This window comes from Dasypus novemcinctus, chromosome 14 (assembly GCF_030445035.2).
Source record: "Dasypus novemcinctus isolate mDasNov1 chromosome 14, mDasNov1.1.hap2, whole genome shotgun sequence".
Classification (NCBI taxonomy): domain Eukaryota; kingdom Metazoa; phylum Chordata; class Mammalia; order Cingulata; family Dasypodidae; genus Dasypus; species Dasypus novemcinctus.
Genome location: NC_080686.1, coordinates 43,515,913 through 43,538,240, shown reverse-complemented (window position 1 = coordinate 43,538,240; position 22,328 = coordinate 43,515,913). Strand labels below are relative to the sequence as shown.

At 38.0% G+C, this 22,328-nt stretch overlaps 1 protein-coding gene across 1 annotated transcript in view; it reads left to right on the top strand.

The window, feature by feature from the left end:
- ZNF704 (zinc finger protein 704) overlaps positions 1–22,328 on the top strand; it is a 238,991-nt gene that overhangs the window by 56,604 nt on the left and 160,059 nt on the right. Inside the window, exon 2 of the mRNA XM_004479103.4 lies at positions 5,486–5,727. Within this exon, the coding sequence (XP_004479160.2) occupies positions 5,486–5,727 (242 nt within the window). The remainder of the gene's footprint in view (positions 1–5,485; positions 5,728–22,328) is intronic.

Here is a 22,328-nt window from a genome sequence, read left to right as displayed (position 1 = left end):
TTAAAAATATGATCACATGAAGTGTTATACTTTTCAAAAATTTTTATATGTAGTAGATCTACTAATATGAAAAATGCCCATGATATATCTTTAAGTGAAAAAATCAGTTGCTGAATAATACATATAGTATGATCACGTCAATATGTAAACACTCAAAATAGTATATGTATGCACAGATAGGTATTTAATGCTTTATAAGTATTTTGAAGTTTTACAGTAAATTATTAAAAGCTGTTCTCAAAAGAGTGGGAAGGAATAGAAAGCTTTCCCCTTTTCTACACATTTTATTGTGTTTTTAAAGTTTTAACAGCAAGCATGTAATTTATGATAAATAAGCACTGAAAAGTAAAAAATTCATTGGAACTATGTAGAAACAGTGGAAAGAAAAAGATTTCAATGAGACTGGGCAGTCTCTGGGATTCCTTCCACTTAATAGTTTATGATGACATGAAAACAGAGTTAACTAGAAAGTATTACACATACCTTATAGATAGAAAATGTTTCATTCACAATTTGGTAGAAGAGGAAGAAAAGGAAAAGAGGAAGAAAGAGTAAACCGGAGTGCACTGCAGAAGGAAGTTAGCCTGAAGTGGAAGTGCCTGCTATTGATCCTGGTCCTAGAGGAAGAGAAGAACTCAAATTCCTCCTCTTCTCTAGAGCACTGCAAATATTTAAGAGAAGCTAAGTAGGTCATAATAAGCCTTCTCTTTTCTAGATAAAACATTCCCAGTTCCTTCCAATCAGATTCATTGTGATTCTGATAACCTTGTACTTGTTTCAGGTCATCATTGCCCCCCTTGATTGTGACAGCCCTAATCAAATACTACAGTCTTCTTCTTACAGTCTTGTCTGTGCAGAGTATGGTCTGGTGGGCCCTCCTTTGTTTAGGAGACACTTTTAGAAGGTCTGGTCTTAAACCTCTGCCTTGCTATGCTCTCCTGCAAATTACTAGTCCTCACTGTTGCTATTTTTCATCTGGGCTCCTTTCTCCTTTCCCCTCAAATTCCAAGTGGTAGTCCTTCTTTTCAGGTCACTGAATCTCCTGACAAAGAAATTCTTTCCAAACTCCTAAGATTCATTTTGTCTTTTGCTGAGAGCCCATCATTCTAGTGTAGAGGATCAAATCATTGTCTTTGACTTATTTGTGTAGCTACTTATTAACTTGCAGTATCTTTCTTTACCTTCTAAAGCACTGAGTAGTAAAAGGAAAATTAAAACACTACTGGAAATCCCTGGGCTAGTCTTTAATGTTACTGGTAGGTAATTTTTACTTTTTTTCTAGAATATTTATCCATTCACAGCTAATGGTGGTAGTGAATCAGAAGCATTTGGAAAAGAACCCAGGCTCCAGGAAAATAAGCAACAGGACACTTAAAAAAAAAAATTTCTCCCCTCCCCATCATTGTTTACACTCACTGTCTACTCTCTGTTGTGTGCTCACTCTGTCTGCTTGTCTTGTTTTTAGGAGGCACCAAGAACTGGACCTGGAACCTCCCATGTAAGAGGGAGGCGTGCAATTGCTTGAGCCACCTCTGCTCCCTGCTTTTTGTGTCTCTTATTTTGTCTCCTTGTTGCGTCATCTTGTTGTGTCAGTTCACCATGCCAACTCGTTGTCTTGCTCATTTTCTGGGAACCAAACCGAGGACCTCCCATGTGGTAGGTGGGTGCCCAACAGCTTGAGTCACATCTGTTTCCCAACAGCACACTTTTGAACAGCCACATCAGTCCACATTGCCACTTAGAAATCTCTCTTGGGGGAGTTGTCAGTGCCCTCCTACCTATGTCTCTTCTCTTCCTGGGATGTATAAAGACTCCTACAGCTGTGGGAAGCCACCCCTTCTTGGGCAGATCCCCATGTATTATTTGAGCTGAGAGTCCTCACCTGTGACTTGGTTCTGCGGCTGTTGTTTCTTCTTTTACATTTACCAGCTTTGATCCTGGTGTTGATGTCTTTCTATACAAGCAGATGGTTTTTTTTTTCCCTTTCTGTTGCTTTTCTTCTATTATGAACCTGCTTATGAGCTGTAGTATAAAGTGATTTCTCAGATCATCTTAACTTTTCCATGGACAAAAATACTAGTTCATATTCATGATTAATTCAAAATTAGTTGACTAGATCCTGCAGATCTCTGAAACCATTTCCTTTTTGCCACTAGGGCACTGTGCAAACTGGGAAACCAAAAAAAAAAGTGTCCTCTTTGGGCAGATGAAGTGCCAAAAAGCACCTCCATGTGGATCAATTAGGAAAAAACCCCTCTTCCGTGGAGTAAGGAGGCCTGGGACCTGGTTGGGATGGGGACTGGATTTTAGTCCCACCTCACCAGTGTGCAGGCAGCAACCACCCAACTGCTTGCAGCATGGGTTGCATACTACCTGGTTAAAAAGAAAAATAGATACATAGTCTGTGACCACCTCTTTGTGGCAAAATTTCTAATTTCTCATCTGGGGCTCTTGAGAAATATCCCTTCCATACCAACTACTTACTCCTGGTTTGACTCTTCCTTAAAAACAAAACAAAACAAAACTCTGTTGAGGTATATAATTTACATACTGTAATAGTCATCATTGTTAGAATACAGTTCACTGAGTTTTAGTAATCTTTTCTTATTGTACAAAGATCACCACAATCCAGTTTTAGAATGTTTTTATTACCATAAAAAGTTCCTTCGTATCAATTTGCAATCAATTCCCATTCCCACCCTGAGCTCCAGGACACCGCTGATCTGTCTCTTTAGATTTGCCTTTTCTGGATATGTCCAATAAATGGGATCATAACTTCCTTTTGCTGCTTTCTTCTGATAATCTAATGAAGGGTCAGATTTGCTCATTTGTAATAGCTAGGTGTCAGTCCTGTCCCCTTCCAAACACTCCTGCAAACCATGACTTGTACATTTCCCTTTGTCCAACATCCCTATCCACCCACCATCTTATTTCTCTGCTCCTCTTTTGAGAGCAACTTCTTAAGGTTTTGATTTACTGTATTCCCTCTACTTTCCTTTCTCCTGTAAAATCTCCTTTTTATTTTATTATCTTTTAATGAACTCTTTGATAGGACTGAAAGATAATAAAAAAAGAACATCTATTCCATACATGTAAGCTTTAAAGCTGTTGTAATGAATATCCACAGCTGTTATCGTCCCTTTCCCACAGCCTACAAACAATAATAAGCTCCAATTCTACAAGGCTTAATTTTTTATTTGTCTTAAACTTTAGGCATCATTTATTTTAAAATAAAACAATGAACCCAACGTATGTATCTAAAAATCTCTTACCCTCTCTGAAAAGAAGACTTGGTGTTTTCTTCTTTGGGTAATTCTAGTCACTTTAATTCCACTTTTAAACAAGAAATCTGGCTATCCCATTATATTGCGAAAATTTTTCTGATTACTATTGAGAGGCTAATTTTTGCTTACAATGTATTATAGAAGATTTATAGTTTGCTTTGTTGAATATTACTATAATTAATTTTATTATAAAGCCTTGGCTAAGAGCATGACATATAATTATAACATCATTTCTAGAGAATATTTATTCTATTTTGTATTAATTTGCTTTAGATGCTGTGTTTTGGGGGGAGGGGGTACCTGTAATATTATTTCCTCCTTTTAAATTTTAGATTGAATTCACTTAACTAGTCCATTTGGTCCCAAGAGAAGAGTAGATGTCAATTACTATAGCAACTTAATATTAATGACTATTTAAATATTTCATTAATATAATGTTTGCCACTTAGAATACTATTTATAATCATCAAAATCAGGCATCTGTTTTCTTTTTTTGCCTGTGTACATTACATTCCTGTTGTAATAGAGGTTGAGATTGGGCTACTATGAAAGTGAAGAATACCTCCCTGTTAACTTCACCTCAGGCAGAAAAAATTGCATAGAGTAGTGATTAGAGATGGATATTTAAAATATTTGCAATTGTGTTGGTTGGTTTTCCAAACTATATTTTTAGAGACAATTCATTACATTTTTAGAAGTTTGAAATATTTTCTTGTTTCTCTATAGTGCATTCATGTCATTAAAGTAGCTAGTTTTGAAAAGCAGACACTCATTTTTCTTGGACCCTGGATTTATTTTGTTAATGTACTTTAAGAAATATGGCATCTTTTAAATGAGTTAGAAGTTGACAGAAATGGCTTACCATTTTCCTGTGGAACAGGATGTAGCTTTGACATGAAAACCATGTGCAGAGAGGATCTTCTCTCTCCCTGACACGTTCAGGCCACAGAGAGAACAGAGCTCAGTTTAGAGTCCCATGTGTTCATGTGGAAAAATGTGTTTCAGCGAAGTGGATTCCAAGTCATAAGTCAGCCTTGTCTTTCCGGTCTCTGGAAATTTCTCTATGTGGGCAGGTCCTGTGAGTCCAACACAAATATTTCCCAGAATTTTCCCTTAGCCTGAGAATTTTTAGTAATTAACGTCATACTTTGCCAGTCTCTACTATTGTCTAATGCACCTATTCTCATTTCGTTCTGCAATGGCCTTAAGTTTGTGGATTTAGGGTCTTTAAATCTATTTGACCATTTACAGGAGCATAAAAGTCTTTATGTTTTTTCCCCAAGCTAAAATGAAAAACAAACAAGCGTACCTTCTGTTTAAGTGGGTGAAGGAGAATTTCTTGACTCCACAAACTGACTCGCGAGAAGGGAAGGACTGTCTTACGGACCTGTGGGAAAGACTTCTACGTGTGCATATTTTAAAACACAGTCCACTGATTAACGAGGCTCGAGATTACCCGATAGTCTGATTCTTTGTACACTTAGGACCTGGTTTGTGCCAAACCTCATTACAATGCCAGTTACCTTAGTAGAACCTTTCTGTAACTTCACTCTTCTTTTTCAGTTATCACAAATTCTGAAATAATAGGATCCATTTAAACAAGGTTTAATTTTATATTTGTCTTAAACCTTAGGCATCATTTAGTTTAAAGTAAGAAAAATTAGTGTGGCTTCTTTATCATATGGCTTTAGAAGGAACTATATTAAGATTTTAACTGCAGTAGATAAAGGGTAAAAAACAATTTCTCATGAATTGGGGAGTGTGGACATGATCAGTATTAATAGTCAGATAAGGCTTAGTTTTATGTATTTCCTTGAGTGCTTTTCTCTTAAGCATAATGCTCAGCATGAAAAACTGGAGTTTATTTATTTGAGTTTTCTCAGTTATAGAGGAGAATAAAATTTAAAATTATTCTAAAATTTAAAATCATTTCTAGAAAATTCATGCTTTCAAAGTTTTTGTACGCCTGAAAGGCTTCCTTTTGTTTTGTGATGCTGCTTCTTTGCATTATGACAGATGCGCCAATTGTATGTCACTTTGTAATGTTAGTTCTTTTATTTGTGCTACATGTTTCCCATTTAAACAGTAAAATTTTCAGCATGAACAGGAGTAGGATAGTATTTCTCCTCGTAGCCATCTGCACATAGTCTTGCTAAGTCAGTGTTTTGCATGAGTAACAATTTTTGTGTTTCATTTCACAGGCAGGGAGCATTAAGCGGGAAATGACCTTCACATTTCAGTCAGAGGACTTAAAACGCGACTGTTATAAAAAAATTTCTCATCAACACTTGTTCCCTTTGGCCATGGAGGAAGATGTGAAAACAGCAGACACCAAAAAAGCCAACCGACTCATTGACCATGAAAAAGAAAACACTCGCTCCATCTGTCTTCTTGAACAAAAACGAAAAGTTGTTTCTTCAAATATTGATGTTCCTCCAGCAAGGTAAGAGAAAACTAGACCACGTATCTGTCTGCCCCAATGAGTAGGTGGAGAGAGGCACTGCTCTCTTCAACATGTATAGACTTAGAAAGGGTTTTCTACCAAGAATTTTTTTCCACCAGCTTGTGTGAAATAGAGCAGGTGGCCTCCTTTTCAGAAATGACCCTGAAGCCACTGTAGTTGGAACTGTTGTAGCTCTAGAAAAGAATGTTTTATTAGCTTTTGGTAAGTGAATAATAAAGAGCAAAGGAATAAATAGGCAAAAAGTATATAGACGCATGAAACATAGGACCTAATATTAGCCACTTAAAAGCATGTATACTCCGGTCTTCATGTCAGAGATTGGCAAACCGTGGCTCACTGGCTAAATTTGGCCCTCAACCAGTTTTTGTGTGACCTGCAAGCTAAGAATGGTTTTACATTTCTAAAGGGTTTAAAACAAACAAAAAATACGTGACACAGACTATAAGTGGCCTGCCAAGCTGAACTATTTACATCTGACTCTTCATAGAGAATTTTGCTGATTTCCTGGTTTATATCATGGTGATCGTTTTAAGACAAGTCTATCTTAGAACTTGGCTAAAAGGATTTATCTGAAATATCAAAAGACCTTTATCACATTATAATTTTATTTAAATTACGTACAGTAGCAATGAACCAGAGGGCGATATTAGGGCAGAATGACAATGGAACAGTGGTAGAATATACACACTAGACCTTTTGCATATTTTTTTTTTTTACTTTACCTCACCTAGATAGAATGTAAACACCATTTGGGCAGGGATTTTGGTCCATTTTGTTTGTGCTGAATCCCTAGCACTAGAATGCCACTTAATGCATAGTAGGGCCTCACCTATTATTTACTGAATAACAAAAAGAAAAGAAATACTATAGTGTGAATTGTGGCTTACCTTGATATGTGTCACTTTTAATATTTTGTTAGCAAAATTTATAATTATATTTTATTAGTGATTGAGAGATCTGCATTTTTTAGGGCACTTTCTGACATCTAGATAGGGAAATGGTATCTTTTGAAAAGAAAATTTCTTTTCCAACTGCTTACTTTTTGTAATGAGAATTTTATTTCTTTTTATGCTAAATCAAAAGTATCTTCTCTAGAAAATTATATCTTATTCTATCCTGCTGCCAAATTTTTCAGACGCTCTGAAATTACAGGCCCCTTTGTTTTCCTTAACTTTTATTTGAAAATTTTCATGTATTCATTACTTCTTTTTAACTACTTAGAATTATTTGCTTTTCCTTTTTTTTTTTTTTCGTGTAAAAGCACATGCTGAATCCTTTAGGATAAGTTCTTTTTGCTGGGAATTCAGTCCTAAATATTGTGAAAAGTTTTATCATGCCCTAAACCTGGTAGGCCTCCTAATACATATATGTCGTTTGATTGACTGACAGGCAAAATGACATGTTAACAATTTGAAATGTGAAGAATGAGACTTTTATTTTCTCTTCTTGCTTGTGGGGAAGAACTAGCCTTCCCGGTGTCAAACAGTTTGGTGCTAACTTGCATTTCCACAATCTCTACTTAACAGATAAAATAACCTAATGAAAAATTTATGTAAAAAGACCTGAAAATAATAAGTCCCAGTCATTCTAGACTGTTTTAGGTGTTCCTTTATTATTTCATTTTATCCCATTCACAGTAGTTGCTGGGAGAAATAATCAGATGGGGAGGAAGAGAAACATTTTGTACTTTTTCTGACGCTGGTATGTGAAATATTTTTCCACCTCAAATTCATTGAATGGTTTACTGTGGGGTCTTACACAATGTGGAGAAATTAATTAGGCTTTAAATCCATTAATTCATAGCAAAAATTCTCTGACAAGATGTAATTTAGATTTATTAATCCATTATGAGAAATATTGGTTAAAGCTTCATTGTTTGGGTTCTCTACTGATACCCTTGTTTCATTGCTCATAGTAAGAATGACTTGTCTTAGTTTGCCAGGCTGCATGACAAATACCACACAGTGGGTTGGTTTAAACAACAAGCATTTATTGTCTCTCTTTTTCGGAGGCGAGAAGGCCAGTATCAGCCCATGGGCAAGGCCATGCTCTCTCCCGGCAGTCAGCAGCGTTCCCGTGCTGGCTTGCCACAGTCCTTGGGGTTCCTTACCTTGCATCTCTGCCCCCAGTCACGTAGTGATCTCTCTCCTTCTGTCTGCTCGTCCAATTTCCACTGAATATGTTCAAACATATTCGAAGGTTAAGGTACCCAAATACAAATGGTTTCACATTCACAAGAACATGGATTAAGATTAAGACTTTTATTTGGAGTACATAATTCAGCCTGCAATAGAATTTAATCATAACAAAAGTGCCTGTAGTTGGTGAAATAAATTTCTCTCTTTAATGATAAAGGACTCAGAAACTGCAGTATAATGATCTCTCAAACTTTTACTGTTTTTTTCCATTTATTGTTATCAAGTTATTTATTAAATGCCTGCTTTCTGCTATCATCAAAGTAGATCAGTATTTTGTTTTTAAAAACTCTTTCACCCAACATGTTCAAAAGAAACAGGATTTTTCTTTTGGTTTAGTAAGAAGAAATATAATTCTATCTGATGGTAATGTTTAAACAATGAGGTTGTCATAAATCCACAGTATAATAAAATCTATTGGTATGAGGAAATATAAACTTTATCCACATGATTATTGCAACTTATTTTCCTAAATTCAGATTATTGGGCAATTCTTAGAAAGGGAAGATAACCACTTTAGGCTAATAGGGTATAATTGTTGCAGAGTTCCTCAATATTTTAAAAATTCCCCTATAATGTTTTTTTTCACTTTATCTTTTGCTTGTTACCACTATAACCAAGAAGATTTTTGTAGAACTTTACACTCTATGGTTTGTAGAAAGAAACTTAACATTTGTTTTCTATGATAATGACAACAATACTGTATTGAATATGATTTTTCATATCCCTAGAGATGTCTGGGAACCCCCCCCCCCATCTCTGTGGCTCACTGTGGTTGAGCATGACTGATTTCAACTCCCCTTGTCTCCAACAGCCACTTACTGAGTAACTGCTGGGAACCCTGTACTAAGTTAAAAAAATGAAGGAGACGTAGTCCCAACCTTCCAGGAGTTTACAATCTAATCAGACAGACACATAAGTAGCTAATTACAAATAACAACCCCCAATTTGCTTCCTTCTCAGTATAGTTGGATGAACTTGTAACAAGAGAATCTCTTCATATAAGGAAAATATTAATTTTTAAATATTTTGACTAATCTATTTAAATGCCTCCTTTTCTTTTATTAGTGTCTTCTTTAGAATAGGGATAAATGGAATGGAGAAGGAGGGAATATGAATCTGAGATGTCATTACAGAATCCTTGTTTGCGTACCTATTTTCTGAGGACCCATTTAAAAGTTGTTAGTTTCAGGGAAATAAAAATTAAAGTGATTTATTAATCAGATGCATTAGTCTGGGTCATCCAAGAAGCAAATGCCAAGATGGGTTTAAACATGCAAACATTTTATTAGGAGAAACACCCCTGAGAGACAAAGGGGAGGAAGCCTGGAAAGCTGAGAGAGCATAGGCCAGGGCTTCCAGCCTGAACTGAAGGAAGGAGAGAAGGAGGGAAGGTAGATGGAAGTGTGCTAGGTGGTCTATGGAAGGTTCTGAAAGGCCATCAAGAGTCCTCAAGCCAGAGTGACCACTGGAGCTCCAAGTCTCCAGAACTGGCCTATATTTTTAGCCCTGCTGTGCTCAGTCATTGACAGGAGCAGTGCATGGGAATCATGGCAGAAATGCAGCAGAAGGTTGCAGAGCCCTTGTTCGGTGGCCGCCTGTCCTTGGAGCTCTGTGAGGTGCTTCCTCATGGCTGAGTTCCCCTCCCATATTCTTTATATTTTCCAATTGCCATCTGCAGTGCAGATTTGAGGTAGGGACCTAATCTTCTTGTCCTTTGGGAGTACTGGGATATCAATGTGCACTAAGTGGAATCTTAATTTTTAAAGAGCCCCCTAAGCTTCCTGTGAAAAATACAACTGGCTGTGGGTCTTAGGACACCAGGATTGAGTCACAAGTTAAGGGAAACACAAGATGTCTTCTCCTCTGAGTTAGGATTGTCTGGGAATGGTGGGAATGCATCTTAAGGTAGGAGTGTCCATGTATGCCCAGGATATTGCTTAACTGACTTCAGAAGAAACTTTTTTTCTCCCTCTTTTTTAAGGGGAATAGCAAGTGCGTTATAGAGTTGAGATACTCAAAATATTCCCAAATTATTCCAAGTTTTTCAAAGGGGAGAACTATATACACATCGCACAGTATGTTTTTATATGGAACTAAAATTCTATCATCATCAGAAAGAAAAGTTCTTCCCAACTTTAAGGACTATTGGTGAGTGTAATTTGGGTTAAGGGTAGCCATTACTAGGAGTGTCGATGCTAACTGTGGGGCCAACACAATCTCTGAAGGACTGATTTCTCTCTCATGGTTTCATCATTTATTATTTTATTATTTTCTTAGTGCCTGGTTAAAAAAGTAAAAATGGCTCCCTCCAAAAGAGATTGTGAATTGAGAATGGGAGTGATTAATGATAATTATGTAATCTTAAGTATTCTTTAATCTCTAGGGGAAAATACTAGCCTAATTGATCCCTATGGAGAATTGACAAAATGGGCTTTAAAAATATATGGATGGGGGGAAACGGACTTGGCCCAGTGGTTAGGGCATCTGTCTACCACATGGGAGGTCCGCGGTTCCAACCCCGGGCCTCCTTGACCCGTGTGGAGCTGGCCCATGCACAGTGCTGATGCGCACAAGGATTGCCGTGCCACGCAGAGGTGTCCCCCACGTAGGGGAGCCCCACGCGCAAGGAGTGTGCCCGGAAGGAGAGCCGCCCAGCGCGAAAGAAAAGTGCAGCCTGCCCAGGAATGGCGCTGCCCACACTTCCCATGCCGCTGACGACAACAGAAGCGGACAAAGAAACAAGATCCAGTGGATGGACTCAGAGAACAGACAACCGGGGGAGAGGGGGAATTAAATAAATAAATAAATCTTTTAAAAATATATATATACTTATGGATGGGGATATAGAGACTAGCATGTGAACCCCTGAAAAGTTTAACCAGAGTGAAATTCCAATACTCTAGTTTGGCTCAAGAAATGAATAAAAGATTGACGGTCAGTAACTAAGACAGAGGCCAGTCAGAGATTTCCTGTGGGCAGAGCTTAGCGGTCATTAGCCAAGACAGGAATTTCAGCCTGATGTGAAAGAGATGATGGACCTGATCCCAGCTAGTAAGGGACTCAGTCTCAGCATAGTCGTGGAAATAAGGGAGGAAGAAAAATTTGAAATACCGAGTAAAGAATCTATAGGTTGGCCAGGGATGCAAGGAGTGGGCACAGTTGGGAAGAATCATTTAATTTCTTAGAATGTGTGCCAAGCTAGCTGACACATGAGATGACTTAAGACTTGGCTTAATTGAATATAGTTAGTAAGAGAAAATTCATGGTTCAAGGAATCTTAATCTGTGTGTTTGATATAACTGGTTGTATAAGTGGATATGGCTGAAAAAGCTGTTTAAGTTTCAGAAAAGAGAAGTAAAAGCGTTCAGGAGAAATTTTACACTTCCTTGAACTGTTGGTGGTTATAGACAGGGGTTGAGAATGCCACTGGGCAAGGCTGATTCCTTTATATAGTTCACAAAGATTGCGTTAGTGTGTTTACATGTCTTTAAGACAGTGCATAGCATTCTTTGGCATCTACTAATTGAAATCTGCTGCTTTTACAGTCTGGTTTTATACTCAACAGTGAAGATATTTACCAAAAGAAAAACAGGTGCTGGACACTCAGACTGATAATGCCATGTAAGAACTAAGAAGTTGTAAAAATATTCATAAAGTGTGAGATGATATAAATAAAGATAAAAACTGAAAGATTCTATATACTAGTGATTAATACTAAGAAAATGTCCAACTTGTGCTACAAATTTGTTTTGAATAGATTATTCATGTTAATTAAGTTAAGGTTGGGAAACGGACTTTGGCCCAGTGGTTAGGGCGTCCGTCTACCATATGGGAGGTCCGTGGTTCAAACCCCGGGCCTCCTTGACCCGTGTGGAGCTGGCCATGCGCAGTGCTGATGCGCGCAAGGAGTGCCGTGCCACGCAAGGGTGTCCCCCGCGTGGGGGAGCCCCACGCGCAAGGAGTGCGCCCGTGAGGAAAGCTGCCCAGCGTGAAAAGAAAGAGCAGCCTGCCCAGGAATGGCGCTGCCCACACTTCCCGTGCCGCTGACGACAACAGAAGCAAAGAAACAAGACGCAGCAAATAGACACCAAGAACAGACAACCAGGGGAGGGGGGGAAATTAAATAAATAAATAAATCTTTAAAAAAAAAAAAAAAAATTAAGTTAAGGTTTATACTTCAGTCAAGTAGAAATAACATAATTAGTTATCTTGCTTTCAGGAGGAGGCTATCATTTAATTTTCTAAGAATGTATGCAGTCAAAAACAGTAGCTGCCTCCCCACGGCTTTAAAAAGAAGTTTTAGTAGTTGCTTGTAGGCTGCACAAGCTTACTGGACAACCATAGGCAATGGGGGATCCACTCTGGATGTGATGGAGCAATATAGGATGAATGACACCCTGTTTTTCTCTCCTCTCTTCTCCTTCCTGTTTCTAAGGGTCTTACTGTCAGTTTTTTAAAAGTTTCTTGCTTAACATTTTTAGAACATTTATAGATACAGAGTTCTCATTATAGACTCAATAAAAGCTTAGTCATGTCTTTCTGATTCAATTAACTCTAGCAGTTGTTTCATAACCAACAAAAAACCATTCAAAGGGGAATGAGGGTAACTCAGTGGTTGAGTGCCTACTTCCCATGTATGAGGTCCCGGTTCAATCCCCAGTACCTTCTTAAAAAAACAAACAAACAAAAAAGAAGCTAATCATATAGTTTGCCAATGGTTTATGAATAACTTCTGTTAACAAGAACCACGTACACATATACTTACAGTGAAAACAAGCAGTGCCATGTTATTCAGCTCCAATAAGACCAAGAAAATAATATGAGTGTCCTGGTGTTCAGTCACCAGAAGGCCATTTTATTCTTTGATTTATTCAACACATTCATTTACTAAGAGATGTTTATATTCCAGATACTAGAATATAGGGTAGAATAAATTAGACATAGTTGTGTATTGTCACCCCCCCCACCCCCCCGCAATAGAATTCAGGAGAGAGAGATTCTAAACAAATAACACACAAATAAATACACAATTATAATTTCTAATAATTTTAATAGATGGAATGTATAGGACATTATGAGATCCATAAACAAGAAGAACTTGTTTTAGATTTAGGTATAAGGAAAGGCCTCTTTAAGGAAAGGACCTTTGGCTGGGACGTGAAGGATGAGGAAGAGGTAGTCAGATTGAGTTGGATGGAACGTGTTCCAGGGAGAGGCAGTGCATGCCCAAATGCTGTGGATGAGAAGGAAGGCAAGGGTGCCTGAAGCACAGAGAATGAGGGAGAGTGGCAAGAGATGAGGTTGGAGCCCAGGTCATGTGGACCTTTGTAGATTGTAGTAAAGATTTTTTTTTTTAATGTATTGAAATATATCACTCTTACATAAACAATAAGTGTATAGTAATAGTTGTGAACTTACAAAACAAACATATAAAACATCATACAGGGCTCTCACACTTCATCTCACCCAACCACCAATACCTTGCATTGTTGTGAAACATTTTTAACTAATGATTAAAGAGCATCCTCAAAATGTTACTACTAACCAAAGTATCTTACATTTGGTGTATTTTTCCCCTAACCCAGCCTATTATTATGATGGTGATGATTATTATGAGTATTATTACTGTATCATTTATACATGAACATATATAAACATTAAGTGTATGGTAAAGTTGTGAACTTACAAAGGAAACATGCACAACATCATACAGGGGTCCCATATGTCAGCCCACCACCAACATCTTGCATTACTGCGAGACCTTTGTTACAAATTATGAGAGAGTATTGTCAAAATCTTACTACTAACTATAGTCCTTATCTTACATTTGGTATTTTTTCCCCCAACGCACCCTATTATTTTTAAAATATTTTTTTATTACAAAAGTTGTGAACTTACAAAAAAATCATGCACATGTACAGAATTCCCATACAACACCCCTCTATCAACATACCACAATGTGCTAGAACATTTGTTACAGATTATGAGATAATATTATCAGACTATTACCAGTTTGGCACATTTTTTCCATACTCCCGCATTATCAACACAGTGTCTCTTTGACATAGATGCATGAATACTACATTACTACTGTTGATGATACAGTCCATAGGTCACCCCAGTTGTATTTTTTCCATGCTTCTCCACATTCACAACACCTTGCAATAGTGATGTACATCTGCTCTAGCTCACAAAGGACATGCTTGCATCTGTACTGTCAATCACAATTCTCATTCCCCTCTGGGTTTATTGTGTTAGTCAGTCCCTAGATTATTCTCTAGCTTGCTTTCACTTGGCATTTATGTCCCTAGACTACCCTTTTCAGCCACATTCCCATTTATAAACCAGCTTTTACTCACTGTAATGTGTTACCGTCAACTCAATACATTTCCACACTGTCATAATAAAGTTAATTAAAATTTCTACATACATTAAACATCAGTAGTCCATTTCAATCCTCCTCATCTACTTTCAGAATCCACCACCAACCACCAGGTCTTGAAGATATTTTCCTATATTTTCTTCTAAAAGTTTTGTCATTCCTTTATATTTAGGTTTTTTATTCATTTTGAGTTGATTTTTGGATAAGGTGTGAGATAGGGGTCTTCTTTCCTTCTTTTGGCTAGGGATATCCAGTTCTCTCAGCACCATTTGTTGAATGAACTGTTCTGCCCAAGCTGTGTGGGTTTGACAGACTAGTCAAAAATCACTTGATCATACATGTGGAGGTCTGTTTCTGAACCATCAGTTTGGATCCATTGGTGTGTGTCTGACTTTAGGTGAGTACCATGCTGTTTTTACCACTATAGCTAGGTAGTATAATTTAAAGTCTAGAGATGAGAGTTTACTTTTCCTGTTTAAGATGTTTCTGGTTATGCAGGACCCCTTACCATTCCAAATAAATTTGATAATCATGTTTTCCCTTTATTTAAAAAATGCTGCTGGAATTTTTATCAGGGTTGTGTTGAATCTGTATATCAATTTGAGTATAACTGACATTTAATGATATTTAGTCTTCCAATCTATGAGCATAGAATGTTCTTCCAATTATTTAGGTCTTTTTCAATTTCTTTTAACAATGAAGTGTAGTTTTCTGAATACAAGTGCTTTACATCATTCGTTAAGCTTACTCCAAAATATTCGGGTTTAGCTGTCTTATTTTCACCACTCTTTTGATACTTTTAATTACTTTTACTGACATTGTCTTCATTTCTAGATTCTCTTCCAAACCTCTTGCTCCTGTCTTTTCTTTCTAGGCTCTAGCACACCCTTTAGTATTTCCTGCAAAGCTGTTCTCTTGGTTACAGACTCTCTCTCTTTCTCTTTATCTGTGAATATTCTAAACTTGCCCTCATTTTTGAAAGTTTATCTTGCTGGATATAAGATTCTTGGCTGGGAGTTTTTCTCTTGCAGTTTCTTAAATATATCACACCACTGATTCTTGCCTCCATGGTTTCTGATGAGAAATCGGCAGTTTATTTTATTGGGCATCCCTTATATGTTATGCATTGCTTTTCTCTTGCTGTTCTCAGAATTCTCTCTTTGTCTTTGGCATTTAACATTCTGATTAGTGTGTGTCTCAGAGTTGGTCTCTCTGGATATTTTCAGATGGGAGTATGTTGTGCTTCTTGAACATGGATATCTATGTCCTTCAATAGAGTTGGGACATTTCCTACCATTATTTCTTCAGATATTCCTTCTGTCCCTTTTCCCTTCTCTTCTCCTTCCGGGACACCCATAACATGTATATTTACCCATCTCTTGCTGTCATTTAGTTCCCTGAAACCTTATTCAATTTTTTCCATTCTTTTCTTCACCCATTCTTTTGTATCTTCACTTTCAGAGGCCATTTCTTCAAGCTCACCAATCCTTTCTTCTGCTCCTCAAATCTGCTATTATATTATTCCAGTGTATTTTTAATTTCATTTATTGCACTTTTCATTCCTATAAGATCTGCTGTTTTTCTATGTATGCTTTCAAATTCTTCTTTGTGCTTATCCAATGTCTTCATAATATCCTTAATCTCTTTAGCCATCTCATTTAATTTATCAAGGAGATTTGTTTGAACATCTATGATTAGCTGTCTCAACTCCTGTATGTCATCTGTAGGCTTATCTTTTTCCTTTAACTGGGCTGTATCTTCCTGTTTCTTGGTGTGGATTGTAATTTTTGGTTGGTGTCTTGGCATCTGGCTTACTAGATGTATTTATTCTGGGTGCAGTTTTTCTTTTTAATTTAGGGCTTTCTTGCCTTTTCTCTCTTGCTGGTTGTATAGTAGGAGCAAAGGTGTAGTTGGCGCTACAAGCTGTGGAGGCTCAAATTGCCTTCATTGCCCCAGGAACTGATGAAGCTTCTCCCAGCTTTCTCTTTTGTCAGGGGTAGGGGAGAGCCACAGCTGTGTTTAATAATCCAAGTTGTCCAGGCCTAGACTGTAGTTGCCCAGAGAGAATGATGATGCTTCATGCCTCTTTCTCCCCTACCTGGGGTGGGGATGAAGCTTCTCATGTGGGCAACCATCTATGCTGTGTGTATATAAAATTACTGCAGTTGCCTAGGTAGATTTCTGACTGTTCAGTCTGTGCCAGCCAAATATTCCTGCAGTTACCAGATAGGCTGGTGCAGGGCTCACCATATTCCCCGCTGCTAGAGGTGGTACTGAAGCCTAGGCTAGGGCTGCAGTCTGATCTGGGTGAAAGAAACTGGTCTCTACCATCACTGTGATTTTCAATCAGCTCAGCTTCCCCTCATGCTGGGGACAGAGTCAAAATGGTGGCTACTGGTCTCTTTCTGATTTGGACATGTTCAAAGTTTAGCTGTTCTTAGGATTATACTTTAGCCAGCCGGATTTACTAATCAGTAGCTGAGGTCGATGGCCAACTATCTCTCCCTTCCCTGTTTTTAGGAAATGGCACTTCCAATTCCAGCCACAGAATAGCTCCAGGGGCAGCTTGCACTGCCAGAGCAGGATGATCACAGGCCTGTATGGCATGGCCTGTATTTTCCTGGAGAGGGTGGTGCAGGTGCCCCCAGCTTCCTCCACCGCAGAGGTAGGGCTGGGGCTTATGCTAGAGCTGCAATCTGATCTGGAAAGAAAGAAGCAGGTTCCTACCAGCACTGTGATTTTCAGTCTGTCTACTTCCCCTCATATCAGGGGCAGACTTAAAATGGCAGCTCCTGACCTCTTTCTGATTTGGACAGTTTCAAACTTCAGCTGTTCTTAGGATTATACTTTAGCCTGCTGAATTTACTAATTGGTAGCTGATGTTGGTGCCCAGCAGTCTCTTCCTCCCCCATTTTTTGGAAGTGGAGCTTCAAATTCCAGCCACGGAATAGCTCCTGAGACAGCTTGTGCCTCCAGTGGAGGATGGGTGCCGGCCTCCAGGGTGTGGAGCGCTCTGCTTCTGAGTCTTCTCTGCAGATGGGCATTCTTCTCCTTCCTTCAAGGATGTTGCAGGATGCTGTTCTGGTCTCCTGGAGCCCCAAACAGGTGCTTCAGCTAGCTCCAGAGGACTCTGGGTGTTTACTAACTGCCCTGTAACAGGAGCTGACTCCAGGAGCTCCTTACTCTGCCACCATCTTGCTTGTTCTTGTGTGAAAATTTTTAATAATTTATTTTAGTCAGTGGGAACTATTGAAGGATTTTGAGGAGAATGATATGATTTCACTTATGTTTATGAAAAATCACTTTGACTATTATGTGTAAAATGGTTTGGAAGAAGACAAGAATGGAAGCGGGGAGACCAGTCAAGAAGCTACCCCATTAGTGCAGAAAACAGTTCCAGCTCCGTTAGACTAGAGGAGTAACCATGGAAAAGACAAGAAATGGACAGTTTTGAGATATATTTTTGAGCTAAAAGTGATGTTTGTGGTTGTAAGTAACAGAAAATAGCTGATTAATTTAATAAGGATGGAATATTTTGAAAGGCTATCAGGGAACTCAGTACTACTGACAAGCCTAGAAAATTAGGCTCAGAAAATGGACTGGAATGTGGGAAGCAAGAAACATAGCTATTTTTAATTCACTCTGCAGAACCAGTGCCTGCAACTAGGCTTTCTTATTTTTTATTTTTTTAAGTATTTAGATTATATTTCCATTCCATACATGCAAGTGTTTGCTAAGGCAAATTAAGCTAGAGAGCTATCATTTTATTGTTATGAATAGATTTAATCTGTATTCAGTTGTATATCCTTTTTTTCTATTTTATTTTTAAATATATGTATTTTTGAAAAGATACTTAGATTACACAAAATGCTACACAAAAAAATATAAGGGATTCCCATATGCCCCACTCCCCACACCTCCCACTCTTCCCCACAACTAATGAAAACAACTTCTTTCAATAACATGGTACATTCATTGCAATTGATGAACACATTTGGAGAGTTGCCACTAAGCATGGATTAGAGTTTGCATTATAGTTTATACTTTCTCCCACTCAGTTCTGTAGGTTATGGCAGGATATATAATGGCCTGTATCTGTTGTTGCAATGTCATTCAAGACAATTCCTTCAAGTCCCAAAAATGTCCCCATATTACACTTCTTTTTCCCTCTCCCTGCCTTCAGCACCTCCAGTGGCACTATCTCCATATCAATGATGTAATTTCTTCCATTGCTAGAATCATATTAAGTCTATAGTAGAATATCAATAAGTCTACTCTAGTCCTTATTTTATTCCCCAATATTGAGGATTCTTGGATAGAGGGGACCTTGATCCCGTATGGCTGATGGATGGGACTCTCTTGCTTGCAGTTGTAGACTCTCTCATTTCCTTGGTGTGGTTGTTGTCCATCTTCACTTCCTTGTTAGTTGTCCTGGGTGAGTCCAGTGAACTGGAGAGTAGGTGTTGCAACTCTGTTGAGACTCAGATCCTGGCTGGTACATGGCAGCCCAAAGATTCAGGTCTCTTGGATGTACACATACCAACTCCAGCACCAACTATAGGTTCAAATAGAAGGGATAGAGGAGCCACATGTGGAGAAGTCTCAACTGAGTCTAACTCTGTCACACTCAGGAGCACAAACTCCAAAGAAGGGCCCACTTGCAAGGCACCAAACTCCGGAGCTATCTGCCATGACTGTAGGACCTGAGTGTCTACAGAGCCCTCAGGAACCCCGCTATTTTGGGTAGTATCTAATTTGGCAGTCTATGAGATTCTTCTGAGATGTGCATAACCATTACCTCTGGGATAACCTCCTGACTCACTTCGATGTCCCTTAGCCATATAAACCCACTTGTCTTTACCTTTCCCCCCTTTTATTCAAGGTCTTTTTCCAATGCAACTGGGCTTTGAGGCTTCTAAAATGAGAACTGAATGTATTAGAAGATTCCCTAAATACAAGAAGCAAATTCAGACACTGACGAGCCAAAAAGTGGGCAAATAACTAATTGTAGTCTCTGTTAGTCTGTTATAGTATCATAATTCCTATTTTACAAATAAGCAGACTCAGAATGCTAAGGGGCTCACCCAGGAGCACAGATTTAACAAATGAACAACCTGAGACTTGGAGGTAGGTTTCTAACACCAAGTGAATTTTTGTTCCTTATCACCACTGTTAGTGCTTATTGGAGAAGTTTAATTTATCGCTACCTGCAAATATGATGCCTTAGAATACATTAATTCATCTAATATAGCTTGCTATGCAGCCCCTAAAAAAATTTAACGGTTAGGCAAACGTTATTAGACAACCTAGATTATTAGAGCTTGACATTTGTTATAATGTTTTTGCCAGACTTTGTTATTTTGGAGGTACTGATGCTTAAATTGGTTGGATTTCACCCAAACAGCAATTACAATTTGATTATGCAAAATAGTAACTGTCTTCTAATTATAACTCTACAGCTAAAGAAAGCTATTAGCAAACCAGTTTTAACAAGGAGGAAAGAAAAATTTGGCCAAAAATAAAATTCCAGATCTAACAAGAGTTTATTAGATTATTACAGATTGTTAGTTTCTAGTTGAAAGAAAATGAACCCTATGATACTGTTTTGCAGAAACTTAAAATCTAGTGATGTCATATTCATGACTTGCTGTGTAAAATGCAATTATCTTCTCCTTATAGGATGCTGCCTTGGGAATCGTAGTGTTTAAAAGGACTTCAGGGGAGCAAGTATAGCTCAATGGTTGAGCACCTGCTTTGCATGTATGAAGTTCCAGGTTCAATTCCTAAAAAAAAGGCAACTTCAGAAACTCATTAACCTTTGTGCTCAAATTTAGGAAATTACCACTTACAAACAATATTTCACAGGTGTAATGGAAAATTATTAACTAATTTGGATGCCATTTCCAATGGTGTTGTCTACATTTTCTCCTTTGTCATTGATGCACTGTATTATCATTTGCAAAAATTACCAGTGTCATTTGAATTTGAAATAGAGATCAGGCAAGATTGGTATCTTTGACTTCCCAATCTTTAGAGTCCTAGCAGTTCCTGGAGTGAATATTTACTGCATTGAAACTTTTCACTTCATGAACTTTGTAGCCAGTCTGAGGCTACTGGGGAAAAAAAGTAAAAAGGTCAGTTTAAGCTCATCTTATTGAACATTTTCTTTAAAAATATATGTATTCAGAAAGTAATATAAAAGCGTCTGTGCATGTTGAAAAATATTAATACTTTATAGTTTGTGACTTTTCCTTAAGAACTGAAGCAGTCTCCATAAAATAGCTATAAAGATGACTTTTCCGGAAAACCTTTGTCCTGTTCCATTTCCACCATTTCAGTAATTCAAGTCAGTAGTTAACTGTTGTCCCTGCTTTCTTGCTACAGTTTGTTTGCTCCATAGCAGCCAAAATGATCTTTCTAAAGTACAGATACAATCATAGGGAGAGAGGGATGGAGAGTGAAAAATGGTAAGAACTAATATAATTGACATTATGATTTAATGAAATACATTGTGCCATCAGTATGTAATCAAGTCCCATCTTGCCTGGGATCTAGAGTCAAAAGTCAACTTATATTTAGGGGATTTGAATCTCTGGACTGACAATGTGATAGCCAGGTCCTGAGCCTCAACAGACTCCAGCACCTACAATCTGATTTATTGGACTTACCACACTCAGCTAAGATGGAGTTGAAGAAGGACAACCACCACACCATGGAGCCTAGAGTGATTTACAACTGAAAGTGGGAGGATTGCATCCAGCATCCATGTGGAATCTGAGCCTCCTCTTGACATAGAGGTGCAATGGACACAACCAATCCAATGTCCACATAGAAGAGGTGGCATTGGATTGGGAAAAGTCGACAGGGTGGCTGATGGGTATGGGGAAATACAGGAAGAGATGAGAGGTGGAGGCGTCTTTGGGACATGGAGCTGCCCTGGATGGTGCTTCAGGGGCAATCACCGGACATTGTAAATCCTCCCAGGGCCCACTGGATGGAATGGGGGAGAGTATGGGCCATGATGTGGACCACTGACCATGAGGTGCAGAGGTGCCCAAAGATGTACTTACCAAATGCAATGGATGTGTCATGATGATGGGAACGAGTGTTGCTGGGGGGGAGAGGTGGGGTGGGGGGGTGGGATTGAATGGGACCTCATATTTATATTTTTTATGTAATATTATTACAAAGTCAATAAAATAAAATTTTAAAAAAGTGGCAAAAAAAATAAAAATAAAAACACTACTGACTTTTGCATGTTTAAAAAAAAAAATGTGTTCATCAATTGTAATAAATATACCACACTAATGGAAAAAAAAAAAAAAGTCAACCTGTTCTATCTTCCTGCCAAATGCCTATAGCTCAATTTCTGTAATTTAACAGGATAGATGCTACAACTCCATTATCCTAATTTCTACAAAAATGGAAAGGAAGTTTAATAAGGTAAGACACAGAACCTTTCCAAATAGCAGATTTCTTTCCTGATAAAACTGACAACACTGACTGATGCTGTCTTTATTTTCTTAATTAAAAGTTAGGAAAGCTTGTGTTTTGTGATAAAAAGTTGGCTTAGTTCTTACTCATGAGCACATGCACATGTGTGTGTGGTTTTAAAAATAATTTTATATTCTTATTTGTGTTGAATTTAAATATGACATTTAAAGTTCATCCGTTTCTAATCATTATTATAAGCACACATTAGTGCCAAGTTAGAATTTGTCCCCTGTTTAGAATTACATTGTGAATTTAGAATTTTGGTCCTTAATATGAATTTTTAAAATAATATATAATTTGTCACTTTGCTCTTAATAAAAGATATGCCCTTTGGATCAACTGGAGAGCAACATACTGAAGTGTGAAGTTCAAGGATTTGCAGGCATCACTGCCAAGGAGTCCTTGGATAATTAATAAATGCCCTTCACTGTAAATTAGCTCTGGCAGCAAAATGGAGAAAATGTAACAACTGAAACAGCAGGTGGAACAGCAGCAGTTTCCCACTA